The sequence below is a fragment of the Myxocyprinus asiaticus genome, chromosome 11 (genome assembly GCF_019703515.2).
Source record: "Myxocyprinus asiaticus isolate MX2 ecotype Aquarium Trade chromosome 11, UBuf_Myxa_2, whole genome shotgun sequence".
Taxonomy (NCBI): Eukaryota; Metazoa; Chordata; class Actinopteri; order Cypriniformes; family Catostomidae; genus Myxocyprinus; species Myxocyprinus asiaticus.
The window spans coordinates 21222090-21247482 of NC_059354.1; the positions used below are offsets into that span (position 1 = coordinate 21222090).

At 38.8% G+C, this 25393-nt stretch overlaps 1 protein-coding gene across 2 annotated transcripts in view; it reads right to left on the reverse strand.

Moving 5' to 3' along the window:
- Window positions 1-25393, reverse strand: part of LOC127447864 (immunoglobulin superfamily member 3-like) — a 252587-nt gene that overhangs the window by 188058 nt on the left and 39136 nt on the right. For both annotated transcript variants that reach the window (XM_051710014.1, XM_051710013.1), the window contains exon 2: window positions 1142-1522. In XM_051710014.1, coding sequence (XP_051565974.1) covers window positions 1142-1522 — 381 coding nt within the window. The remainder of the gene's footprint in view (window positions 1-1141; window positions 1523-25393) is intronic.

A 25393-nucleotide genomic window follows, 5' to 3' on the forward strand; every position in this document is an offset into this window, starting at 1 on the left:
TCAGTGCTGTCTTGTTCGGTACACAACAATATCATATTAGCCGGATAGCTAGCTAGTGGCTACCGAACCTCATTGCAGGTTTCCATGACAGCAAGGCGAGGTAGCCGCTAACCTAATAATACTTCTTAATAGGCTGATTTCATGACTATGATTCAGTTAGCTAGTTTTGAGTATAACTTTGATGAACTGCTTGCGTTTTTAGCAAGACATACATGATACGATCGTCTAGATGTAGAACATAGGCTAAATATTGAAGATTACTCAAAAGGTTATCATAGATATTGAAAAAAAAATTCTATATCCATGATAAAATCTATTATTATAGATTTCGAAAAAAACTTTTTTTTTCTATAAATATAGATATCGTTTTATCGCTCAGCCCTAGGTGATACACTAATAAACATGAAAATTCATGACACACAAAAATACTGGATAAAATAATTACACTGAAACGTAAGCACAGCGTAGTTCTAACGTGAAGACTAGCAGCTGTACATCATCGCACCATTAGCTAGGTAACTCCTAGACAATCACGTGTAAGCCAATGCTTTATAAGTCTGCTCAAAATCTATCACATTGCTGTTTCAGTGTGCTAACACGGCAACCTCCACCACCCCACCACCACCAGTTGAGTCCCATCCTGAATGGGGGTAGGCTCCTCGCCCCTGCCTCCTATTTCCGGCAGGATATGACGGTTCCGAGTACAAATTCTTCAGACCGCCAGACGGGGCTTATGCCAAACAGAGACGTTAAATTTCTGTTTTATATTCATCAAATAAATGTCACCTTAAATTTCACTCAAGTCTGCGAGTCTTCCTGATAGAACTATATTTATTGATACTTTTCAGTATTAAATGAAACAAGTATATTTTTAATCAACATTTCTAATCGGCAGTGTGTCACAATTCATTCTGGGATTGTCTTCTCCACAAAGACTACTCCCTTAGAACCTGGTTCCAAGGTGTGTTTGGAGGCAGCATAATTACCATTAGGAACAGCCTTTAAGTCAAGGCAACTATAATACCTTAAAATGCCGCCTTCTAAGGAAGCTTACTGGATTATTGAATGGAGTAACTATATTGCAAGTACAGTATTTAAATTTACAATGACAGTTGTAAGTCATAGACTGGAGGGAACTCACCAGTGAGGTTGGTCCGGGCGCTGTAGGAGCCCAGGTAGCGGCTGTCAGTATTGGGGGTGTAGCACTCAAACGTGCCCTGGTCAGTGGCCTGCAGCTTGGTTATGTGCAGCAGGGCCGAGTCTCCACTCAGCCTCTCGATGTAGATCTCCTTGCTGTTGACACGCTGGGCATACAAGGCGTAGGCATAGTTGTGCTGAGACGTGCTCACGATACGGATCTCTCGATCAGGAGCTGTGTAAAAGTACATGGACCACTCGAAGTCCTGCTCTATGCCTTCCTTGTAGCCAGTCACATTACACCAGATGCTGATATGAGAACCTTCCGTTCGAACGAGGGGCCCTGGCTGCACTGTGACCTGCCGCTGGGCCAAACAAGAGCTCACTGTACAAAGAGAAAGACAAGAGTGATCAGTAGGGCTTTCATTATTTATGTGTTTGCTTTAAAATGGCTGAAAAGAACAATCAACCAAACAAACATTGATGCCAAGTAGATTCAATATGTTTAATGTAAGAAATAAAACACTAAAAAAAAACTACTTAAACTTAAAAACAGAAGAAAGAATCATATTTAATAATTTTCACTTATATGACTATACAAAACAACACAGTATTAAACAGCACCATTTTCCAACATATACAGTATTTTTACTAAAAAACATTTTAATATATGACAAATGCAAACAGACTTCCAAGAACACTTCTGAATGATGACGCAAATTAACTGATGAACTGATAAATTGATGAGTTTTCAGTCAATTCATTGAAGCGAAAAAGCGTTAATCGATTTATGCAGATGGTAAGTTCATGAATCAAACTTACCAACTTTAACAATGTTTCTACTGCTTGAAGTTTAAATCACCTTGAAGTGAGTCTCTTACTCACAAGGTTGCAACATGGTCGTTACAAAACTTATTGGCCAAATAAAAAGACCATTTTTTGTTTGCAAATTTTACAGGATAAATTTTATATTGCGAGAAAAATACTAAGAATATTCAATTCAATCGCCCATAACACACTAGTGGTCAGTAAGAAGGGAAACTTATTTAGTCTTTTCCCTGTAGTATTAACTCATAAGAGGGTCATAATAGACTCATATCCACTCATGTTTGATGAAAAAAACCTTCAAGATTTTTTGTGCTTGTATTTATGGTGTGTAGAGTTTGCAGTGTGTAACCATTGGCACTTCAAGAGGTCAAGTGGCCTTCAGCCAAGAGACCTATTACAAGATAAACACATTCACTCAATAGAATAATGCTGTTCAGCCTCTTCAAGTAAAAAAAAAACAAACACTGTATCCCTGCTACAATCAACACACACACAAATTAAGGTCAAAGTGCAAGTAGCTCATAACGAGCAAATGTAAACACAGACAGAAACCTGCTTAGCAAGGGATGTGCCTTATCAGACCAGGGATTTTTGCTTGGACAGCCCAAACCTGTTTAGATATGATGATATGAAAACATTTCTGCACAGAGTTAGTGACACATTCAACTTACACACTCGAGCTAACCATGTTCCTCATTGAGAATTGACCTCATTAAGTAATCTGATACAAGCAAAAATCTAAACAAATAACAGACTGCCAGATTCTCTCTCTGGATAGTTTGGGCACACATACTCAGTCATTTTCATTACTATTTTCTATATTTTAGAATAATAGTTCAGTCCGCAAAACTATGAAGTAACACAATATGGGCATTATGTAGTGACAAATTCAGTCATGTAAAGACAAAATGCAATAAAAAAACATTTTGTCAAAATTGAGTTATGAATGAAACTGGGTCTCTTAGGCCATGATCTGTCCTCCTGATTCCGTGATTTACAGGTTTGGCTCAGATATGCTCAGATAGAGAAAAAAAAACAGCATCCACACTAAAACCCCGAAAGTTGAAGCTAATATTCTATATTTCAGTGTTTGCGTAGTTACTGCAATTTGCCTCTTTAGTACAGACTTAACCAATCAAAACTATTGTACATCTTACATTTCAGTTTCTTTAAAGTAGCCACCCTTTACCTACAATACAGCTCTTCACACTGGGCATTCTCTCAAGCAACTTCATGAGGTATCCACCTGGTTTGCTTTTTTAGCAGTATTGGAGTTACCAGTAGCCTATGTTGGACACTTGCTGGCTGCGTTCACTAGTTTAACTTTAATTAAAATGTCAGTTTTGTTAGGGAATTTACACATATGCACAATTTTTCCACTGTCTACAAACTAATTTCATGCATTTAAGAATATACCTTTGGGATGGAGTCGTGTGGCGCCATGCGAGGTTCGGATGTGTGAACGGCGAGCTCTGCGCACTTTGCTAGTTTTAATACTTTTTGTGTCATAAACTGGTGAGATTCCATACACCCTGATTCTTAACTGTTCTAGGAAGACAATATAATTCATGAAAGATTCATCAAAGTATTCAAAATCCTCGGGCTCTGGAGATATTAAAAGACACTTACGTGCTCAAGCTGAAGCCCCTGAGCAGCAGGCCGAAAGCCCGGGAGTCAATTTGGACGGTGAAGTGAAGGAAATTCGGTCGACAATGCTGACGAAGGTCGTTGCTGACTTGAAGGATCTTGCTGTAATACGCTGGTCGATCACTGCCATAGAGACGAAATTCACTGAGATGGTTACAAGAGTGGCAGATGTTAAGAAAAGGATCGATTATCTGGAGTCATCGGAGAGGGAATTAGCTGCTAACCCGCTAGTGACCAAGACAGACTTGAAGCGCATCTGGGAAAAGTTGGAGGACTTGGAGAATCGTAACCGGCGAAACAATATCCGAACTGTTGGAATTCCTGAGGATGAAGAAGGCCAAGATATGGTGAAATTCCTAGATGGGCTCTTCCCGAGTCTGCTCGACATTACAGGCCATAAGCTGGAAATCGAGCGAGCTCACAGAGTTCCGGCTCGGAGATCCGCGGAGGGAGACAAGCCCCGATCAATTCAGGCCAAAATTCTGAAATCATCCGATAAAGATCTTGTGTTACACGAGGCAAGGAGTAAAGGAAGGCTTTCTTGGAAGAACCATAGCATTTTCTTGTCCCCAGACTTTGCGAAATCGACAAGAGAGAAACGTGATCAATTCGAGGAATGCAAGAAACTCTTACATCAACGGAAGCTCACTTCTGCAGTGATGTTCCAGGCCAAATTGAAAATAGATACTAAGGATGGCCACAAAATATTTACATGCCCACAGCAAGAGATGTTCTTCATAAAGTCAATGGAGTGAGTAAGTCATTGTGTGATGCTCACGTTGCAGCCGAGTGGGCCTGACTCACTGAACATTCACTTGACTCTCCGAGGAAACTGAGCTTCGTTTTTGTTTATTTTGTGCTGGTTCTGCCTAACAGCTGGAGTTTGTTTTGTGGAATAACACTCCTTCGGGACAGTTTGTGGATGAATCTGCATGTTCTTTGTGCTTATGCCTCCTATTGGCTGGAGTTTGTTTTGTGGAATATTTCTTGCAGGACATTGGAGTGATTAGGTCAGTTGTTGCACTCATGTAACAGCCGAATGAGCCAGCTCACTGAACATTTGTTTCACTGGCCAAAACTATTTGGAAACTGAATGGCTTTTTGTTTTTTTTGTTTTTTTGTTTTTTTTGCTGGTTCCGCTAGCGGCTAGCTTGTTTTGTGGAGAAACACACCTTCAGGACAGTTATGTGGATGAATCTACACGCTCTGTGTGCTTATGCCTCCTATTGGATGGAGTTTGTTTTATAGATTATTTTCTGTTGTGTAATTCTGACTCACAAAATTTGTACAAAAGCACCGGACTTGAGCAATCTGACGGCAAAGTTGTCGTGGGGGCTCTCATAGGCCTACATGGACTGTTTGAGTTTAGAGGGATGGACAGTGGTTGGCGCTGTCGTGCATGGGGTTAACGCACACGTTTTTCTTTTTTCTGTTTTTTTTTTTTTTTTTTGTTCTGCGGGAAGTTCGGGGTTTGATTGTTGCACTAATGTTGGAATGTGGTCGTTATAATTTTATTTTTGACATACAATTTATTTTTTCTAATATGTCATAATGTCAAATGTTAATATGAGCAGATTGTCTCTTTCCACGTGGAATGTGAATGGGTTGGGGCACCCCATAATAAAAAGAAGGAAGGTTATTTATTTTCTTAAACGTAAGAACTATGATATAGTGTTTCTTCAAGAAATGCATCTTTCCCCATAGGAAGCTGAACATTTTGGGAAGATATGGGGTGGACATATTTTCTTAAGTGCTGGCTCAAGTAAGAGCAGGGGAGTCATTACATTGATAAGTAAGCATCTACAATTCAAATGTCTCAAACAGATTAAAGATAAATTAGGAAGAGTCATTATTGTTTTAGCAGAAATTCAGGGGCAAAGGTTGATTTTGGCTAATATTTATGCACCTAACGTTGATGATCAGGGCTTTTTTATAGATCTTGAAGGGAAGTTGCAAGCCGCTGGCACCCCTCATGATATAATATTGGAAGGAGACATTCATCTTTTGATGGACTCACTGCTTGATCATAGTGAAGCAAAAATGTGTAAGCCCCCTAGAGCAACATGATACTTCAAAGGATGTGTTAAAATCTGGGTCTTACAGATATTTGGAGACTTGTGAACCCATCTGGTAGGGACTACACATTTTATTCATCAGTCCATAAGATTTATTCTAGAATAGATTTTTCTTTTATATCTAAGTTGTTGATTGCTCAATTGGAAACATCTTAGTCTCAGATCATGCCCTGGTGAGTTTAGAGGTGTTGCCACATTCGGAGAAAAAGAAATCATATAGTTGTCACTTTAATGAATCCCTTTTGCAAAATCCTGAATTTCAACAAATGTTAAAGGCTGAAATCAGTGTTTATATGGTCCTCAGTATCCTCTGTGGGCGTGGCTTGGGAGGCACTTAAGGCGGTTCTTAGGGGTCGGATCATATAGTATGCATCATTCATCAAAAAATCCAAAGCACAAGAACTCGTGGAGTTGGAAGGGGATATTAAAAGTGCCAAGGCAGAACTGAAGTGGCGAATATCATCTTATGGCCTCAGAGAATTGACTCGATTGAAATACAGATATAACACTATTTCGTCGCAGAAGGTGGAATTTTTTAGATCTTATGCTACAGAAATGGCTCCACTTTTGTTAGAAGTTTATATAGAATCATTAAAGAATGGAAAGCTTCCTCCAACCATGACACAAGCCCGGATCAGTCTGATTCTTAAAAAAGACAAAGATCCAAGCGAGTGTAAAAGTTACCGTCCAATTTACCTGATCCAGCTAGACGTAAAAATATTGTCAAAAATTCTGGCTAACCGATTAAGTTATGACATCTCTTATACATATTGATCAGGTGGGGTTTATTCGGGGCCGCAGCTCTTCTTATAACATTAGCTTTTTCATCAATATTATGTGGTCAGTGGTGAATGATCAGTCTCCGGTCTCTGCCATCTCAATTGATGCCGAAAAGGCATTTGATATGGTAGAATGGGATTATCTTTTTAAGATTTTGGAAATATATGGGTTTGGGAATACTTTTATTGGTTGGATTAAGTTACTTTATAGACACCCGGTAGCAACGGTGCAAACAAATGGATTAATCTAGATAGGGGCACCCGGCAGCCCTCTTTCCCCATTATTCTTCTGTCTTGCCCTGGAACCATTAGCAGCTGCGATAAGAAAGGAAGATGATTTTCCAGGGGTGGTGGTGGGAGGTATGGGGCATAAGCTTTTACTTTCCACTGATGATATTTTATTATTCGTCTCTGACCCCACTAGATCTATGCCTAGATACAGAGTGAATTGGTCTAAATTTGAAGATTTGGCTCTGACAGCGTACTGCCCAGTAACAGCTTTTCAGCCGGGTGCCTTCCAGTGGCCCAAACAGGGCATGAAGTATTTGGGCATTTTATTCACAGATTTAGTGATTTAGTTAATTTTGACCCCTTAATAAAAATGTTTTCGAGTGATGTGTGCAGGTGGGCTTCATTACATTTATCTATGTTTGGGAAGATTAATGTTATTAAAATTAATTGTATTCCAAAATTCAACTACCTGCTACAATCTCTCCCTGTAGATGTCCCCCTTTCTTATTTCAAGCAATTTGATAGCATAGTGAAGTCCTTCATTTGGAATGGTAAACGTCCCAGATTGCATTTCAATAAGTTACATAGGCTGATTGACAAAGGTGGGCTAAGCCTACCCAAGATTTTGTTTTATTATTATGCATTCAGTCTCAGACATTTGGCTCATTGTTCACTTCCACCTGAGATTGCCCCTCCCTGGTTTTGTATTGAACAGGAAGTTCTTGCCCCTATTTCATCATTGCAAAGCCTTTCTATTAAACAAACCGGAGAAGTTAAGTTACACCCCGTTATTTCGCATTTGCACTTGGTATGGACAAAAGTGTCCAGAGTGATTAATTCGGACATTTATTTAAATGTTGTCTCAAGCATATGGCTGAACCCAAAATTATGTATTAATAAGTCCCCTTTCTGCAGGACAGAGTGGATTGAGAGGGAGGTTAATACGCTTAGTGACCTATATGAGAGTGGAGTGTTGAGATCCTTTGAAAATATGGTTCAACATTTTGGGATCCCCAGGTCTCGATTCTTTAGGTTTTTACAGCTGCACCACCTGCTTTGTACTATTTTTGGGAGTAGCATACACCACCCTAAAGTGGCAGATACTCTGGAAGTGGTGATTACTGCTTTTGGAAAAGGCCATGAGGCATCAGTATATTACTCCCTGCTAATTCAGAGTCTGGGGGACGGCGCTTCAACTTCTCTCAAGAGATTATGGGAGAAAGATTTAAACTTGGTATTGGAGGAGGGAGTGTGGGCTAGGATTCTAAAAAACATCAAGTCTACATCTAGAGATGCAAGGGTGTGCCTTATGCAATTTAAGATTTTACATTGATTCTATTGGACCCCCTCTAGACTGTATAGGCTGGGTCTTAAAGACACACCCACCTGCTGGCGATGCCAATCAGAAGATGGGGACACAACCCATGTTTTTTGGTGGTGTGTTAAGATCCAGGAATTTTGTTTGAGGGTTCAGAGTTTTATGTATTGGCTACTCAAATCTCATTTTGCCCCAGACTCTGTATTTTAGGCGATGGGGCGGTCATTGATCAAGGGGATAAGTACATGAAGAATTGGGTCCTGGCCAGGGTTATGATAGGCAGACAGGTCACCCTTAAGGGATGGAAGTCTGCTGGAGTGCCCTCATTTCTTGAGTGGTATGCGGAGATGGGCAGGGTAGCGACATTTGAAGATTTGTCACATAGAAGGCTAGGCAACATACATCTGTTCAACAAGAAATGGGGCAGCTATTTAGCCTTTTTAGAAGGCTCTCAGGGAGGTGCAGTGGAGGGAGACTTGTTTTAAATAGATGTGTTGTAACCTTTTTGTTTTTTGTTTTTGAACGTATACTTTTTTTTAATATATATATATATATATATATATATATATATATATATATATATATATATATATATTTCTAAATATTTTCTACTGTTTTATTGTCTGTTTTTGTGTCATTGTCAATTTAGCATTTGACCACTGGGTGTCTGTTTGTGTTGGGGGGGTTAATGTTCAGGGGGAAGGGTGGTACATTTATATAATTTAATTCCAAATATTCTGTTTTTTTTGTTTGGTTATTTTTTGTGTTTTTTTTTTTTTTTTAGTTTTTTTTATAGGGAACCAATAAATATGTTAATAACAAAGAATATACCTTTGGATCAAAAAGTACATTATTAAAATCATGAGAAACAAATTTAAGTGTGTCCAAACTTTTGACTGGTAGTGTAAATGGTTTCTCTGCTTTCAAGAGTTGTACACCATCTGCATCTCCGAGACAGTGACAGCTCCTCTGTGAGAATATCAGTGTGCTGTAAAGAGTGAAAAATGCTACTGATATTCTAACTGCATACTAGCCTGTCAGAGTTTGACAAAAAAAAAAAAAAACATTATAAAAGAAGACAAGTGTGAACAGTTGGAGTGTAGGGAACAGTGAGAAAGCCATTCCTCGGATGTCATTGTCCAATCTATAACATGAAAAAGATGCAGCCCATCTGTTACGGTGTCCCATCTTGTATGGGCCTTTGACAATGAGTGAGTATGTGTGGGTGAACGCTCCCTATGGCTCACAAGAGACATTAGTGATTTAATTACTTCTAAATATGCACATGCATCTGCATCTCTGGGACAGTTTGTGTGCCATCCAGTAGTGGACTGAAAGTAGCCTTTATCTCTATCTCTGTCACACTCACTCCCACATACGCTTGTGATTTTCTCTACCACTCGCCCACACACAGAAGCTCCAAAAACTGTGCAACCAACCAATGAAAGAACAACATCCTAGTGATATGCAGACAAACAGCTCAACAGAACAGTAACTGACAGGTGGGTTAACCTTGACCTCTGTTTCACTATGGCAAAACAAATGCACATGGGAATTTTCTCTTTCCAAGATGATCTGATATCTGTCATTTCCTCTCTCATCTTTCTCTCTCCCTCCAGGACATTTAACTAGCTATCTTGGAGTACCATGTTTACCTCAGACTGAAATGAGAAAAATATACTGCAAAAGGAGTTGTGCATGGAGAGTCAAGTTGGCAGACAATTTAACAATAGCTCAATAGTGAGGTCCATTATCCGGTTAAAATGTCGACAGATGGGCACTAAATCTAGTTATAAATCAAGTTGTTTTTAGTTGTAATGATATAATACTACCTCCAAATTGTGCTCACTATTGATTATGTGAACACAATTACTTCCTGGTTTCCACTGGACCATGGACACTGACACACCCACATACCATGAAAGACACTTGTTTTTGGACCTAATGCTTATAACAGCTTGGATAGTGCTTTTCCTCTTTGGCAAGGAAAACACACCAGACGTAATTTTTTTTTTTTTTCCACAAAACTATTTGTAACGTGGACTCGTCTGACATCAAACCACGATTCCACTGTTCTATTTTTAATCTCAGATGAGACAGAGCCTGAAGAAGTCGCTTCTGGACAGTGTTAATGTATGGCTTATGCTTTGCATGGTAAAGCTTTAACTTGCATCTGTGGATGCAGCAGCGAATGGTGTTAACTGGCAAAGGTTTCCTGAAGTATTCCTGAGCTCATGTTATGATACTCATTACAGACGTATGGTGGTTTTGAAGACAGTGGCGTCTGAGGGATCAGAGATCATGCCCATTCAGAAGTGGTTTTCCAGCAAGACAACACCAAACCACATAAGCAGAGAGTGTGGGTGCTAGATTGGGTTGCCGGCAGTCCTGACCTGTCTCCAGTTGAGAATGTGTGCCGCATGATGATGCGCAAAATACGTCAAGGAAGGCCCCATACGATTGCACAGCTGAAGACCTGCATACTGGATGTATGGGGGTAAATTCGACATGCTAAACTTAACAAACTTGTGTCTTCGGTGCCCAAACGCTTAATAAGTGTTATTAGAAGAAATGGTGATGTTACACAGTGGTAAACTCGACTATCCCAACATTTTGAAATTAGTGTATATTTAAAAAAAAAAAAAAATTAAATTCACAAGTTAATTAAATAATGTGTTGTAGTGCTTTCAATATAGCACAGGGTGAATAGAATTTACAAATCACTCCTTTTTGTTTTTATTAGCATTTCCCATACTGTCCCAAATTTTCAGAATTGGGTTGTATGTTTCCCTCTCACTTTGTGTGCATTCATTCCAACCGTGCACACTCTTGAAGATGCCTTTTTGAAGATGCAAGCCCTGCACTGTCTGACAGTTCAGCCATGTACTTAGTGCTTTAATTTGATCATACATCTCTAGGCGTCGAGAGCGTCAAATCGACCGGAAATCATTCATTTTCTATGGCAGCCAGCGTCTCTCGGCGGCGAGAAGTGGCGCGTGCATGGCCGGCGCGTCTTGGGCTTTGTGGGCGTAAGAGGAAAGTTCAAGTGTGGGCAATATTATGGTAATGAGCTTTGACGCGGTTCGGCGGCAACCTATTGGAATATAGAAGTGCTCCGCTCTAGCGAAGTCTAGAGAACACAAAACTTTGGTTCCCACCAAACAATAGTTCTAAAGACAAAATAGAAGAGAAACTGATTATTGCCGTGGCGGGTTTTCCCGTAATATACGATCTGTCCCTGTTTGCTTACAGGGATATAAATTAAAAAAAGAAGCGTGGACAAAGATGTCTGAAATTGTCGACGTGTCTGGATGTTTTGCGGCCCCTTTAAAATAGTTCACAAAACCAAGCATTTCAACTACGTCAGAGCGCCAACGAATCTTCGATAGCATTGTTGGCAGGGCAGCCAGAGCTAATTTTGAAGCTCTAGCCCCTCTGGTCTGAACGCACAGTAAGAGTACTACACAGAATCATTTATGTCCACTAGTAAATGATGCAGTCTCATCTAAAAGCAAAATAGCTTTATGTGGTTAAGAAATATGATAAAAAAGGGTTTAATATCCTTGAGAGAGTGCCAGAGTCCATTTTGCAACAGCAGTAGGCCTGGTATGACAGCCCAGCGTTTAAGCCCTGTCATTCGAGGGATGAAAGTGACAGCCAGCTAGACCATGAACCATCAGTGTGATTCCAGGAGGATGAAGATTTCATATGGCATACTAAATCCAAAGACATTTTGGAAATGTTTAACTGGAACATCCATGTCAGGCTGATTAAACAGAGTTTTCATGTGGGTCACAGAAGACTTCCCCAGAATAACCAGCTCTGGCCTGACATCAGCTCTGCAGCATTAAAGATGGATCACATATAAAATACCCTGCATTTCGATATATGCTCTCTCTTCCTGTGGTTAAGAGGTTGGGATGAGTGAGTCTTAAATGTCTCAAATACAAAACATTATAATATTACCAGTTTACAGTACATTATAATAATACCTACCAAAGGAATTTTTTCTGACGCTGGGTACAAAACACGAGAGAGTAAAGGCACCTACACAATATACTATGCGGCATTAGAGAACACTGCAAACGCATTGATTTCAAAGGGTATGGTGTGTCGCAAAGACAAAGAGAAAAAAAACGCAAGGACTGTCAAAGTGGCGCTCCATCACTGAAACCAAAAATTGAGAACATGAGCGCGAAAACATGCACGTACTTACACTGATTTTGCTTAATTAGCTGACAACGTGTGTGGTCATGTAAAAGCTTTAAACAACTTACCTTTATCAGGGTAAGGTCATAAGCAGTTTATGCAAAAAACGATCGGTGCATGTAGATTTTTGCCCATAATCCCGATTTCATGACTCCGACTTGACCAATATGCATCTACAAAGTGCATCTTATGCATTTGTATCCATCAAACACTCCTAACAAACCTAGCTTCTGACTCATGGGTCTGTCATGTTCTACATTTGACAGCAGCAATTTCTGAAAAAAAGCCTAACTGCTTCAAACTCTGTTTAAAGTGGAATCATGCCCCTAACTTTTTTTCTGAAGGGGCACCACTGGCAGTCCTGGCTTAGTTGGTGGCCTAGGTGAGATATGAGTTAGACATGTCAAAATTATTAAACTGTAATTGTAAACATTGTATTTACAACCCCAATTTTGAACCTAATGAAGTTGGGACCTAATGAAAATGATGTCTGTCTTTTCCAAAAACTATTTGATATGTAGACTTGTCGGACCATTATTAAAGATTTTTTAGAGATGTAAAAAAAAAAAAAAAAAAAAAAAAAAGAAATTGGGGGTGGGGGGAGTTGCATTCATTATCAACTAGGCTCAAAAACCTGTTAGAATGGAAATTATGCTCTAAACCCTCATCAATTGTTACTACTTGGAATCCTTGCTAATTGGCCCGTTTACTAACCATACAGAGCCAATATCAATCCTAATATTACCCTAAAAATGGCTGTGAGAAAAGTCCCGCGGCAACAAGTGGAGAGGACACAAAAACATCAGCCACTTCAATCATATGACAACAATTACAGAGGAAAAGCAAGATGGGTGAATAAAAGACAAAGAATAAGAGACCTAAATGTGACAGAAATAGAACAGGCTGGATGTAATGTAGTCCAAGCGTACAAGAACCACAAGATGGCATGAATGAAAGGTAGAACAAAAGGAATGAGTGAGGGACACAATGCAAAGTACAGGGAGATGGAGAGTCAGTAGTTGTAGCCTCTGGTTAGCACAAAAGTCAAGGGTGTAGGCTCTGATAAATACTGCTGCATGAGAGACACTCCAATGCCTGCTATTTGTCTCACTTTAATTGCCTCTCACACATCTAACCAATTTTAATGGAGCCTCTGTGTATAAAGACACAAGTCATGATGCCGAGCAACTCAGCCCAAGTAACTAGTTGCCCCTCAAGACACAGCTCTGGAGTTTTAACAGCAGCAGTCACACAGAACAAACTGGCTCAGGACCATTACCACTATCAGCACACCTCACAAACTCCAAACCCAATGGAGCAATTACTAAAATCACTTCTGCTCATTTGACACAGGCTAGAGTGCATGCACTTACTCACACACAGAGTAAAAATGGGCTTGGCGGAAAAGGTTAGCGAATTAGAGGAGGAAGAAGCTGGATTGTGGAACAATGATAATTCACGGTGGGCATGGCTACCCAGCGCAACACAGAATATATAGATACTAAGAAATCAACAGAAGATCCTGTCGCTCGTCATGGTCGTGGCAGGGATTGTTGGTGAAACCCATTTCAAAGCATTATTTTTGCAATTACCATTGACAATAGAGTTTTTATTGATTAAAACATACAAAATTCATGAGACTAGAGTTTATGTGTGTGTGTGTGTGAGAGAGAGAGAGAGGATACACGCAAGACTCTTCCAGACCAGGACAGGGACTCCAGTCAGTACCTCAGCTGTGCTCCGTAAAACAACACAGGTCTTTTAGTACACGCAGACGGGGGGTGACACACTACTTCCTGTGTGTGCGTGTGTGAGCAACTGGAGGCACAGCTGTACTGCTGTGTGCGACTATGAATGTGTATGACCTTTGAAAATTATTACTGTATTTAAAAATAGGACTTTACACTGCTCAATTGCAAAGAGAGAGAGAGAGAGAGAGAGAAAGGGTGAGTGAGGTACAGTCCCAATATGGGAGGACATGAAACGACACAGCAAGGTCTGGGTTTGTGATTAGATCAATATAAAAGCTTTTCGTCAGTAAAGATACGACCACAGCAATCCTCCTCATATCTGTTCTCTGTGGGGGGGAGGATACTGTCCCAGTTGCTCTGTTGTAGTAGGTTGTTGTGAGACTAAAGCCCCGTTCACACCGCCAACATCATTACGTTACTAAAAACAAAAAATGCTGTGTTTATGACATGAGGCAACCAAAGTGAAATGCTCCAAAAACGTCCATCTGACGCATGTGTACATTGACGCATCCATAGACAAGCCCTTATAACAAATCTCGGACTGACTGACAAATTCAACTGTAAAATGGATTGCTATGAACTTTAAGCCAATGATTGGCATATTTTAATAATATGGAAATAAACAATATATTGGATTCTAAAGCCAATTTTTTACTTGTCTGCCACAATAATGTCATGCATTATAATTCTCTGAATTATTATCCTTTATCAGGTATATTTTATTTATAATTATTTAAATATAACTTGTTTAATAAGTATATAACTTATAAATTATTTCATTATTATGTATTTAATTATAGTTATTTGATGAGATTTGTCAGCAAATATTAATGCCATTAATTAAGATAATGTACCATGTAATTAATTCCATTACAAAATTTAATTTAATTTTTTTAGGAACCATTGTTCTACAATTCCATGTAAAATACACTTAAAAAGTAGTTTGCAAAATTATGCACAATATCCAAGTAAATCCACTGTAGTTTTAAGTAAAGTGCATCATTTTTACAGTGCAGTGTAATATAATAAAATAAAAATAAAAATCAATGTTATAAATGTATTAAATAATTTTTATATATATATACAAACTTTTAAAAATATTTTTAATATATATATATATATATATATATATATATATATATATATATATATATATATATAAATATATTTTAAAATATTTTTATATATATATATATATATATATATATATATATATATATATTAAAAATATTTTTAACAGTTTGTTAGATTCACTGTTAAATTTAAGTGGGAAATGAGTCATCATAGTCTGTGAAAAGAGTCCATTAGAGGATTGTGTTGCTAGCTTAGCGACATGCTAACTTTAAACTTTTGAAATCAACTGAGACAAATCTTTAGCATAGGAGTTGCTGCCTATCTAGAGTGTTCTAAATGCCAACTTGTGAGGTTTCTTTTCAGTTAGTACCCACATTTACATACATAAAATATAGCTCACATGCACAGAAACTAACACAGCCAATGTGCACTGCCCTTGATACCTGACCACATCAGACCTGGCATAAAGAATGATTAATGAGGAGTGGTCAGAGATACAAAAAGTGAGTCTTTAAGTACAGAAATAAAATCTGGTGACATGCAGCACAGCGCATCATGTTTGTGCATGTGTGAGAGTCATATGCAGATCAACAAATGGTTAAGGTGTCTGAAGGGAAAGATATAGGACTCCACAAATATCATGCAAAAAAACTATGCCAAAATGGATAACAGGGCTGTAAATCAAGCCTAAACCTATTACTCAGTAGGGGCAAGCAACCTTGGGACAAAATGTTGGTTTGTAGGTATTGCTAAATTTATATTTCCTTATATTAAACTTATAAAAGCTAAAAGAAAATCTTTCATTTTATATTTTTCTTACAATAACTTGGGGAACAGGGTTGAAAGCTTGACAAATGCAGTAAACACAACAATTTGTGTAAACATAGAAAATTGGCTTTTTACTGGGTGTCACTGTTTCAGGGAATGTTCCACTTGTTTTATAGGGGGGAAATGATACTATAACAGGGTTGCATGTAAAATGTCAGTCACGCAACACATGACATTTTTCATAACTGAAATTAGTTTATCAATCAATTAATTTAATTCAATTCAAAACATTTTATCAAAACTATGACATTATTGTAATATCCTGAAGAGGAGATGGACTGCATGGTTTCTCGGGTAGAGAACAAAACAGGCCAGCAGGAAATAGATGGACATGCACAGAGCTGTATAATGAACCAAAGGGGGTTAAATGACTGTGCCTGTGCATTAGGAGATTGCAAGACCCTGGAGTAGCAAAGAACACTGCCTGCCTGTGGATGTAATTTGTGCAAGTGGTGGTTATGGTCACTGGATCATGGCAAAACTGAAGTCCTGCAAAAAATAAAGTGCAAGTGAGTCATTAGGACAAACGGTGTATCTTTAGGCACAATTCCCTTCATCAATAAATCACCATAGTAGCATTTTTTAACTTAATGCATGCTATCTTTTTGCTTTCAGTTTCTCATTCACTTCCATCACAGTGGCAGTCAATGGACTTGAGCCTCCAAGCGAGAGTGTGCATTCCCGGAAAGGCTATTTAGATGAAAAATGAATGGCCTCATACACCGAGCTGCACCCAGCCAGTCGAAAAAATGATATGAAATGGAGGACATTCATTTCTGGGTGTGTGGAGCCATATTTACAATATATGCAAAGCCACTCCATCTTTATTCCCCACCCCTCCAGCATTTTCATTGTAGTGTTTTGTCAGGCCCTCAGTCTTGGGATACATTTCTGCTTGAGCTCATGAAATCATTTGATATCTTGAATTTTACCCTGTTTTTTTTCCTTCTGTTTTTGCCAAAAAGCATTTTAATGGGATTTGCATTCTGAGTGTGACATCTTTTCAAAAACATCACTGCTCAAGGCTTTTAAGATTGGAAAAAAATATTTCCATAAACTCAAAAACTAAAACAGCCCTGTTAATATTATTTAAATGAATTAAATGCATTAAGAGCAACCTTGAAAAGAAGGCCTTAAAGGGATGGGAGATGTTTTAGAGTCCTGCCTCATTTAAACTCATCCGAGTGCATTGTGGGATGACTTTCATAATTTGATACATTTTTGGAGTGCCGTCTGCCAAGGCAAGTAAGAGAGTCTGATGGTCTCTTTCGCTGGATGGGCACATACGAGTCACTGTAATAGAAAACATGGTGTCTCGCTGTCTGATCACTGTTAAAAGGGATTACCACAGGGCTTTCGGTTTAGACAATATAGGAAGCGGACGGTCTGCGTGATTCTCTCAACAGTTTTAGCTTAAATCATTTGGATCCCCACGAACTGCTAATAATAACTGGAACAATATTTTCTAAAATTAATCTTTTTTCTGCAACTGAGGTAAAATGCCCAATCCAAAACATAAAACTGATCAAGACACAAAGAAGGCTACACTAAGTAGTAAAGTGGCGCAAATGGTGGCGGCCTCTGGCACAAGCGAGGATGTCTCCAGCACTATGCTGACTTGAAAAACAACGCAGATATTTTAAAGAAGACATGAGTACATTAATCAAGTCCTCCCTTGCTCCTATTCAGTTGTCGACAGAGACTTTTCAACAAACTGTGGATACATTTGGGAAGCGCCTCACTTCTGTGGAAAAAATGGCGGGTGAGAACTTTGCAGCTCTAGCCAAAACGGAGGTGGATATTTCAAAGTTAAGATCGACCAATGCAATACTTTTGGACCGTCTAGATGATTTGGAGAATCGCTCGCGTAGAGTAAATGTTCGGACTGTGAACTTTCCGGAGGATAGCGAAATGGGAACCGAGGTGGTCAAATTTGCTTCCGACTTGCAGAAAGAATTCATGGGGTAACAGGTGTTTGAAAAACCACCTGAACTTGAAAGAGCACATTGCACATTAGTACCAAAAACCTAAGGAAGGTCAGCCTCCAAGGCCCATTATTGTCTGTTTTCATCGCTATCAGTATAAGTAGCGCAATTTGAGATGGGCCAGACAGCGTGAGCTGCAATATCGAGGGAAGACTCTGAGGCTTTACCCCGACTTGAGCGCAAGCCTCTCTAAAAAGCGCACGGCCTTCAAACACATCAAAGCAGCACTGTACCAGAAAGGAATCTGCTTCAGACTGGTGTATCCTGCCCAATTGAAAATGACATATGAGGGGGAGAACTTCACCTTTGAGACAGCAATTGATGCCGAGGCCTTGTATGCTCAGCGGATCACTGCGAACGCCACACAAAAGTGTAACATGACTTAGCCTACCTGTACTGGAATGGAATGGACTGAGTATTAAAATAACGGTATGCATGTACATGATGACGTTCCAGTTATGGACCTCGTGTATAATCTGGCTAATGACACTTGGCGATAAAGACTGGGCTGGTAATAGTTAAGAACATTTTTAGCAGTTCATAGGTTCTTATGTTATACTTGCAGTAATATGGGAACAATATTGTATGTTGGTGTACTGATTAATGTACTATATAACTCTAACATTAGAGTTTTCTTTTCAAATTGTTGTGGGGGTTGAAATGTGTAACATTCATATTTTTGGGAGCTCTAAAAAGGAGATAATAAGGTAATAATGGTTTACTGGAAGTGTAGAATTGGAGTCCTGCAGCTTGCCTCAGTTGGGGAGGCAAACACAGGAAAAGAGGTTCTAAGGACCTTGGGATGGGTAACTGCCTTTTTTCTTAGACTTTTGTTTTTGTTACCTTTAGGGTGTATTTTTATTATTTTGACATGGTTCTTGATGGGTTGCAAGGATATTGTGGAATTCATTATGTTATCAGTTGAGATGAGTCATAAGCATTACACTGTTCTTTGTTACAATAAGTACTAATGACTGATGCATCAGGATACTGAGATAGCACATGGATATCAACGATCAGATTCATATCCTGGAATGTAAAGGGCTTAAATGGACAAATAAAATGGACAAAAATTCTCTCTCACCTTAGACATCTTAAAACGGATATAGCTGTTGTGCGCTACGTTCAGGAGCGGGTTTGGTTATTAGCAATAATTTATAATTAATGATAATTATTAATTATTAAAATTAATAGAACATTGATTAGAATCAATGTTAGCTTTTTAATCCTTTAAATCAACAATCATCAAAAATAACCATCAATTATCAAATGCAATAGAATATTAATTATTATCAAAGATAATCATTAATTATTAAAATCAATAGAACATTGATTAGAATTAACACTAGCTTATTGATCCTTCAAATTCAACAATCATCAAAGATAATTATCAATTATCAAAATCAACAGAATATTAATAAGGATTAATATCGCCAGGGTACCACCCTGGAATCAGGGACTAATAACCAGACAGTACAACAGTCTCAATATAGGATTGTTCTCTTAGGAAGTCAACATCCGGAGAACATTGACATTCAAAAGGGAAACAATGAAGTCTTGAATCCGAGCACTGACATCCCCTGCCAGCTCTTGACACAGGTGTATGCAAAACAAACCAAAACACTTCTCTTTGAAATATAACAAAGTTTATTGATGCAGTAATATCAATTAATAATCAATACAATGCAGTCAATAAACTTCCGACTTACAACTACAAACTAAACAGTGACATGATTAGATATGGTAACTAAAATGATCCTATAACACATGAGAGGAAGGTGTGTGTGTGTGTGTGTGTGTGTGTGTGTGTGTGTGTGTGTGAATGGGTGTGTGTGTGTAAGGAGTGACGCCCACAAAATGGCGGACATGACTCTCGTGGAGAGTACGTCACGCGAGGTTTCTGGCCAGAGAATATGGCCGCGAATGTGGACGGAGAGAAGCCGATTAATGGCATCTGCCTGTTTACTGCGTGTCTCCACCTGTACGGTAATTTAGGGACAAAGCTGAGCTTTATCACCAAGTTATCTACTAGCCAAATGTGTGTGTGGGTATGTTTGTGAGGGGTCGTGTGTGTGTGTGTGGTTAGTACGAGTAAGAGAGAATAAAGTGGTGGCACCGAAGCCGGTTTCGCGATCGTGGGAAAGAAAGCAGCTTTTAGTTTATCACTCAGAGAAGTGGTGAATGGCTCGTAAACTGTCCCGCGGTCTTTGGTTCTTTAATGGATAAACTCAGTGTGTCGGTCTCACCCGCGATGGCGGAAATACACAAAAGTCCAATGCAGTTGGACTACAATGCAGTTGGACTACAACACAGCAAATCTCATTCATGATAACAGTACATTACAATAATACCTTGAGTATTATTAGCAGCAATGAGCGGACTCAGTGGTCCGCAATATCCCTGTTACAAAAGAAAAACACACTATAATAATCTATCTCTGCAAAGACGTACTTGGATCGCGTGAGGATGCGGGTAGAATGTGTGTTCATCCGTCGTTTGACTCCGACTCAGTTCCTCGAGGCTCGGGTGATGACGGGAGGCCATTTCCTCGCTCTGTCCTCGTTTCCTCGCTCTGCGGTATGGCTGCTGATTCTCGGCGGGCTGGCGGAGAAATCAGCGGAGAAATCAGCCCTTTGAAGAGGGAAGAGAAATCTTTCTTCACTTCTGCAGGCAAACGGATGAAGATGCGGATTGCTCGGCGGTATCTTTTGGATCCGTTAGAGTGTTCGGTGGAACACAGAGTAATCTCAACTCGTCCAGCGAGATGGAGATTGTATGGTCACTGTTTCAATTCGTACGTTACTTCCTTGCACAACGAGGCTACACCTGAGAGCAGCAATCACTGCGTCTATGCATGGCATGCAATGTTGCTGGAAGCAATGCCCAGAAGGATCTCAGAAGTATTTCTACTCCCGATGATGTCATGGTTGATGGGCATTCCAGTAGGAGTTGAGAGTTTGATCCTTTGGAATTTCACACACAGGTATAAAGTGAGCAAGGCTTCATGGGATTTGTAGTTTGTTTTGGACTCCCTTTGTTTGATTTTGGTGCAGTTGTTATCAGTAAGGTTTTATGACTGTGTGTGTAGGCCTCAGTCAGGCTTTACAACTGTGTAGGCCTGCCTTTGTCTTATATCTGAATACATGAGGCCCAACATAGCGTTCCTTCAGGAAACACACTTGCTTGATTCGGATCACCTTAGACTGAAGAAATCATGGGTAGGTCACATTTTTAATTCCAAGTTTAATGCAAAAGCAAGGCGAACAGCCATACTAGTACACAAAACAATTCAATTTTCAGTTTCTAACATTAATGCTGACCCCCAAGGTCATTATATTATCGTTTGGGGCATCTCTTTCACACTCATGTCGTGCTGGTGAATGTTTATTGGCCCAACTGGGACAATGCTGCATTTGAGAATAAGTTTGTTTCTGCGCTGCCCAATTTAAATTCACACTATTTGATTCTGGGCGGGGACCTCAATTGTGTTATGGATCCAGTCTTAGACCGCTCTAATCCCAAACCACATGCTCTCTCTGAAATGGCAACCTGCTTATCATCATTTCTGAGCCAAACTGGGTGTGTAGATCCTTGGCGTTTCCTCAATCCCCTTTTTCTCACATGTGCATAATTGTTATACAAGAATGTATTACTTTTTCATTGATAAAAACCTTTTGACTTCATAAAAAGGGGTGGAATATTCAGCCATTGTGGAATCTGACCATGCTCCCTTACTACTTGATCTCTCATTTTCTTTGAACTACACTGGTTGTCCTTTGTGGCAGTTTAATTCTAGGCTGTTGTCAGACAAAGCATTTTGCCAATTCATATCAATCTCAACTGATAACTTTCTGAACTCTAATTAATCAAACTTGGTTTCTCCTTCCCTTTTATGGGAGACTTTTAAAGTTGTTATCAGGGGAGACATCATATCATATTCCACCATTGTGAATAGAGAGAAAAAACAACAACATCTTATTAATGCAATATAAGGAATCAATCACAAGTATTCCACATCACCTACTCCTGAACTTTATAAAGAAAGAATTGCTCTTCAGACTCAATACAATTTGATTTCAACATCTCAAACAGAGCAGTTTATCCTTCGTTCATGTGGATTTTTCTATGAACATGGGAAAAAGGCTGATTGACTCTTAGCCCATCAACTTAAATCAAGATCTGCATCACAGAATATTTCTCAAATTGAGGACGGATCTGAGGAATTGTCTGTAAATCCCCTCAAAATTCATAAAAAAAATTAATTATTCTAACTTATATAAATCAGTCACCCAGAGATCAGTTGTTGCTTGTAGAATTCTTTAATAACATTAATGTACTAACCATTTCATCTAAACAAAACGAAGAGTTGGATCAACCCATTCATCTTGAGGAAATTACCAATGCAATTTCTTCAATGCACAGTGGCAAAAGCCCAGGGCCTGATGGATTTCCAATCGAATTTTATACAACATTTTCTGTCAAATTAGCCCCCTTATTACTCAGTATGTTTGAACATTCTTTATCTCAAGGCACTTTGCCGACATCCCTTACTGAAGCATTAATTACACTTTTATTGAAACCCAAAAAGGAGGCAAACCAAGTGTAGTTCATACCGGCCAATTTCTCTGCTAAATTCCGATGTAAAAATGCCAGATTTATAGAGTAGATCCATCTTTTGTATACCTCTCCTAAAGCATCATTGGTTACAAATAAGTGCTGTTCTGAAAACTTTTTCCTAACAAGAGGTACCCACCAGGGCTGCCCATTGAGTCCTTTACTGTTTACTACTGCAATAAAACCATTATCCCTGATGCTTAAAACAACACCTTTTCGTGGTATGCACAGGTGGGGAGTGGAGCAAAAACTATCTCTATATGCAGACTACCTGCTCCTCTATATATCAGACCCTGTGTCATGCATAAGTGACATGACCAATTTGTTTCATGCCTTTGGTACTCTTTCAGGTTGCAAACTAATTTTTTTCCAAAAGTGAGTGTCTGCCTGTAAATGAATTGGCTAGAAATATTCTGGACACGGTTTTACCATTGCATACTGCGAAGACTGGGTTTAAATATTTGGGTGTTAAAATCACACATAAACTGAAGGGTCTGTATGAAAATAATTTTGCTCCACTCCTAATAAAACTTAAAGGTCTTGGAAAAAAGAGCTTGGAACAGAACTTTCAGATGAAATCTGGAATAGTGCACCTCAAAAAGTTAAAGGAAGTACTTCTGTGCACAATTGGGTCTTATACAGTTAAAGGTCCTGCACTGTCTACACCTAAGTAGGGCCCGATTATCTTCCTTTTATCAGAATATGAATCCGACATGTATAAGATGCCATAGTGGCGTGGCAGATTTAACACACTTATTTTGGACATGCCCTAAATTGACTAGTTATTGGTATTTGATACACTTTCTAAAGTTTATGATGTGGTGCTAAAACCTTGTGCAGAAATAGACATATTTGGGGTCCTGGGTAGGGATGCAAACCTGACTCAAAGACAACTTAATGTCATCACATTTGCATCTTTGCTGGTTCGCAGGCAAGTGTTATTACACTGGAATTCAGCAAATCCACCTAAAGCTGCACAATGTCTACAGGATCTGATGTTATATTTGTACCTGGAGAAGATTAAATATATAATCAGAGGATCACATACATTTTACCATACTTGGGAACCCCTATTATCATATTTCTCTAACATGCAATCACTCCCTATGGACTAGTGTGGTAGACTGTAAGAGGTCACTATAACACTATTACCCTCTTCAGGAATTTTGAGCATGTACATAAGACTCACAATGCCTGGTCAAATTGTGATATCCTTGATTTTCAATTTTTCAAAATCAAAAACCTTGTTTTTTTTTTTTGTTTTTTGTTTGTTTGTTTGTTTGTTTTTAATAGCAGTCTCCGGGGAGGGGAGTGGGGGGGCCAAAGTGTATTTAAAAATTATCATTTTTGTTGAAAATGTAATATTTACTTCTGAAAATAAAAGTACAAAAAAAAAAAGGGATGACCACAATGAGCATGTAAAACATCAAAACATCATCACAGGCACTGAGGTTGAACTGCAACTATGTCACAAATTAAATGAAGCACTATCATGGACGAGAGGCAAAAATATACTGTAAGTGAGAATGTAAGAATACAATGTAAAGTTACAAGGGGAGATTGGGGTAAGTTTACATGAAGTTGTCTTCTAGTCAAGGAGAAGGAAGACAGTGGTAAAACTAATATGGCTCAATATATTACCACATGTAGGCTTGCAGCAATGAAATTAGAAGAAAGCATACACAACATTGGGCAACAGAAATAAGGCTTTTTTTTAAAGGGGGGGGGGGGGGTTGTGGGGTTAGTTGAATCATTGAGGAACACCTATTAATAAAACAGCTAAGAAAAGATTAAATAGTCTGAATATTATAGTGTAGAGAAACAATTTTCAACATTTTGGTTTGGCATTAAAAACATAAACGGTAAATTATCGATAAAACAACAACAACAAAAAATCACCAAAACATTATTATACTTAATACCTAACTAAGGCACTGCTTCTTATTCCATCTATAAAGTTGTATCACTATGAGTTGAGGCATTGGCACAACTTACACCAAAGCATCTGGCACACTTTAAAGATAGTTCACCCAAAAATGAAAATTCTCTCATCATTTACTCACCCTCATGCCATCATCCCAGATGTGGTTCTTTCTTCTGCAGAACACAAATTAAGATTTTAGAAGAATATCTGAGCTCTGTAGGTCCATACAATGCAATACACCTCGCTCCTGAAGACATGAATTTAACCACTGGAAATGTTTGGATTACTTTTATGCTGCCTTTATGTCCTTTTTGGATCTTCAAACTTCCGGCCACCATTCACATGCATTGTGAGGACCAACAGAGTGGGTATGTTTATCTAAAAATCTTCATTTGTGTTCTGCAGAAGAAAGAAAGTCATACACATCTGGGATGGCATGAAGGTGAGTAAATGATGAGAGATTAACTATCTTTTTTTATAGTTAACTATCCCTTTAACCCACAGCTACCATTTTGGGAAGAAATTGCTTAATTTGTTAATTCATGCCAACAAAATTACCAAAATGTTACCTTGGAAACAATGCTGATTTTACCTGCCTTGTAGAAAATGTGCGTTGACATGAAAAACATAAAAAACAATTAAAACTTTTCTGATGTGCTCCTCTCAATCACAGGCAGCTCTGATGAGCACTTTCATTATATATGGACACATAACAGAAATTGTGCAGTTTCTTAGATAAAGGGACAACACAGTTTACCCCCAGACACATCTTACCCCACTCATCCCTATATATTTTACATAATATATGTGAAATAAAATACATACATAATGCCCATACACTCCTTCAAAGAGCTGTTTGTGCTTGAAGGGGTTTTCTTCAGACAGTAAGAGGATTACAGCAAATTGAGGTCTGCACATGACTGCTCATAAAAATGCCATCACTTGACATGCTAAACATATGCTTAGGAGAACTGATGCAACCTAAAATGAAGT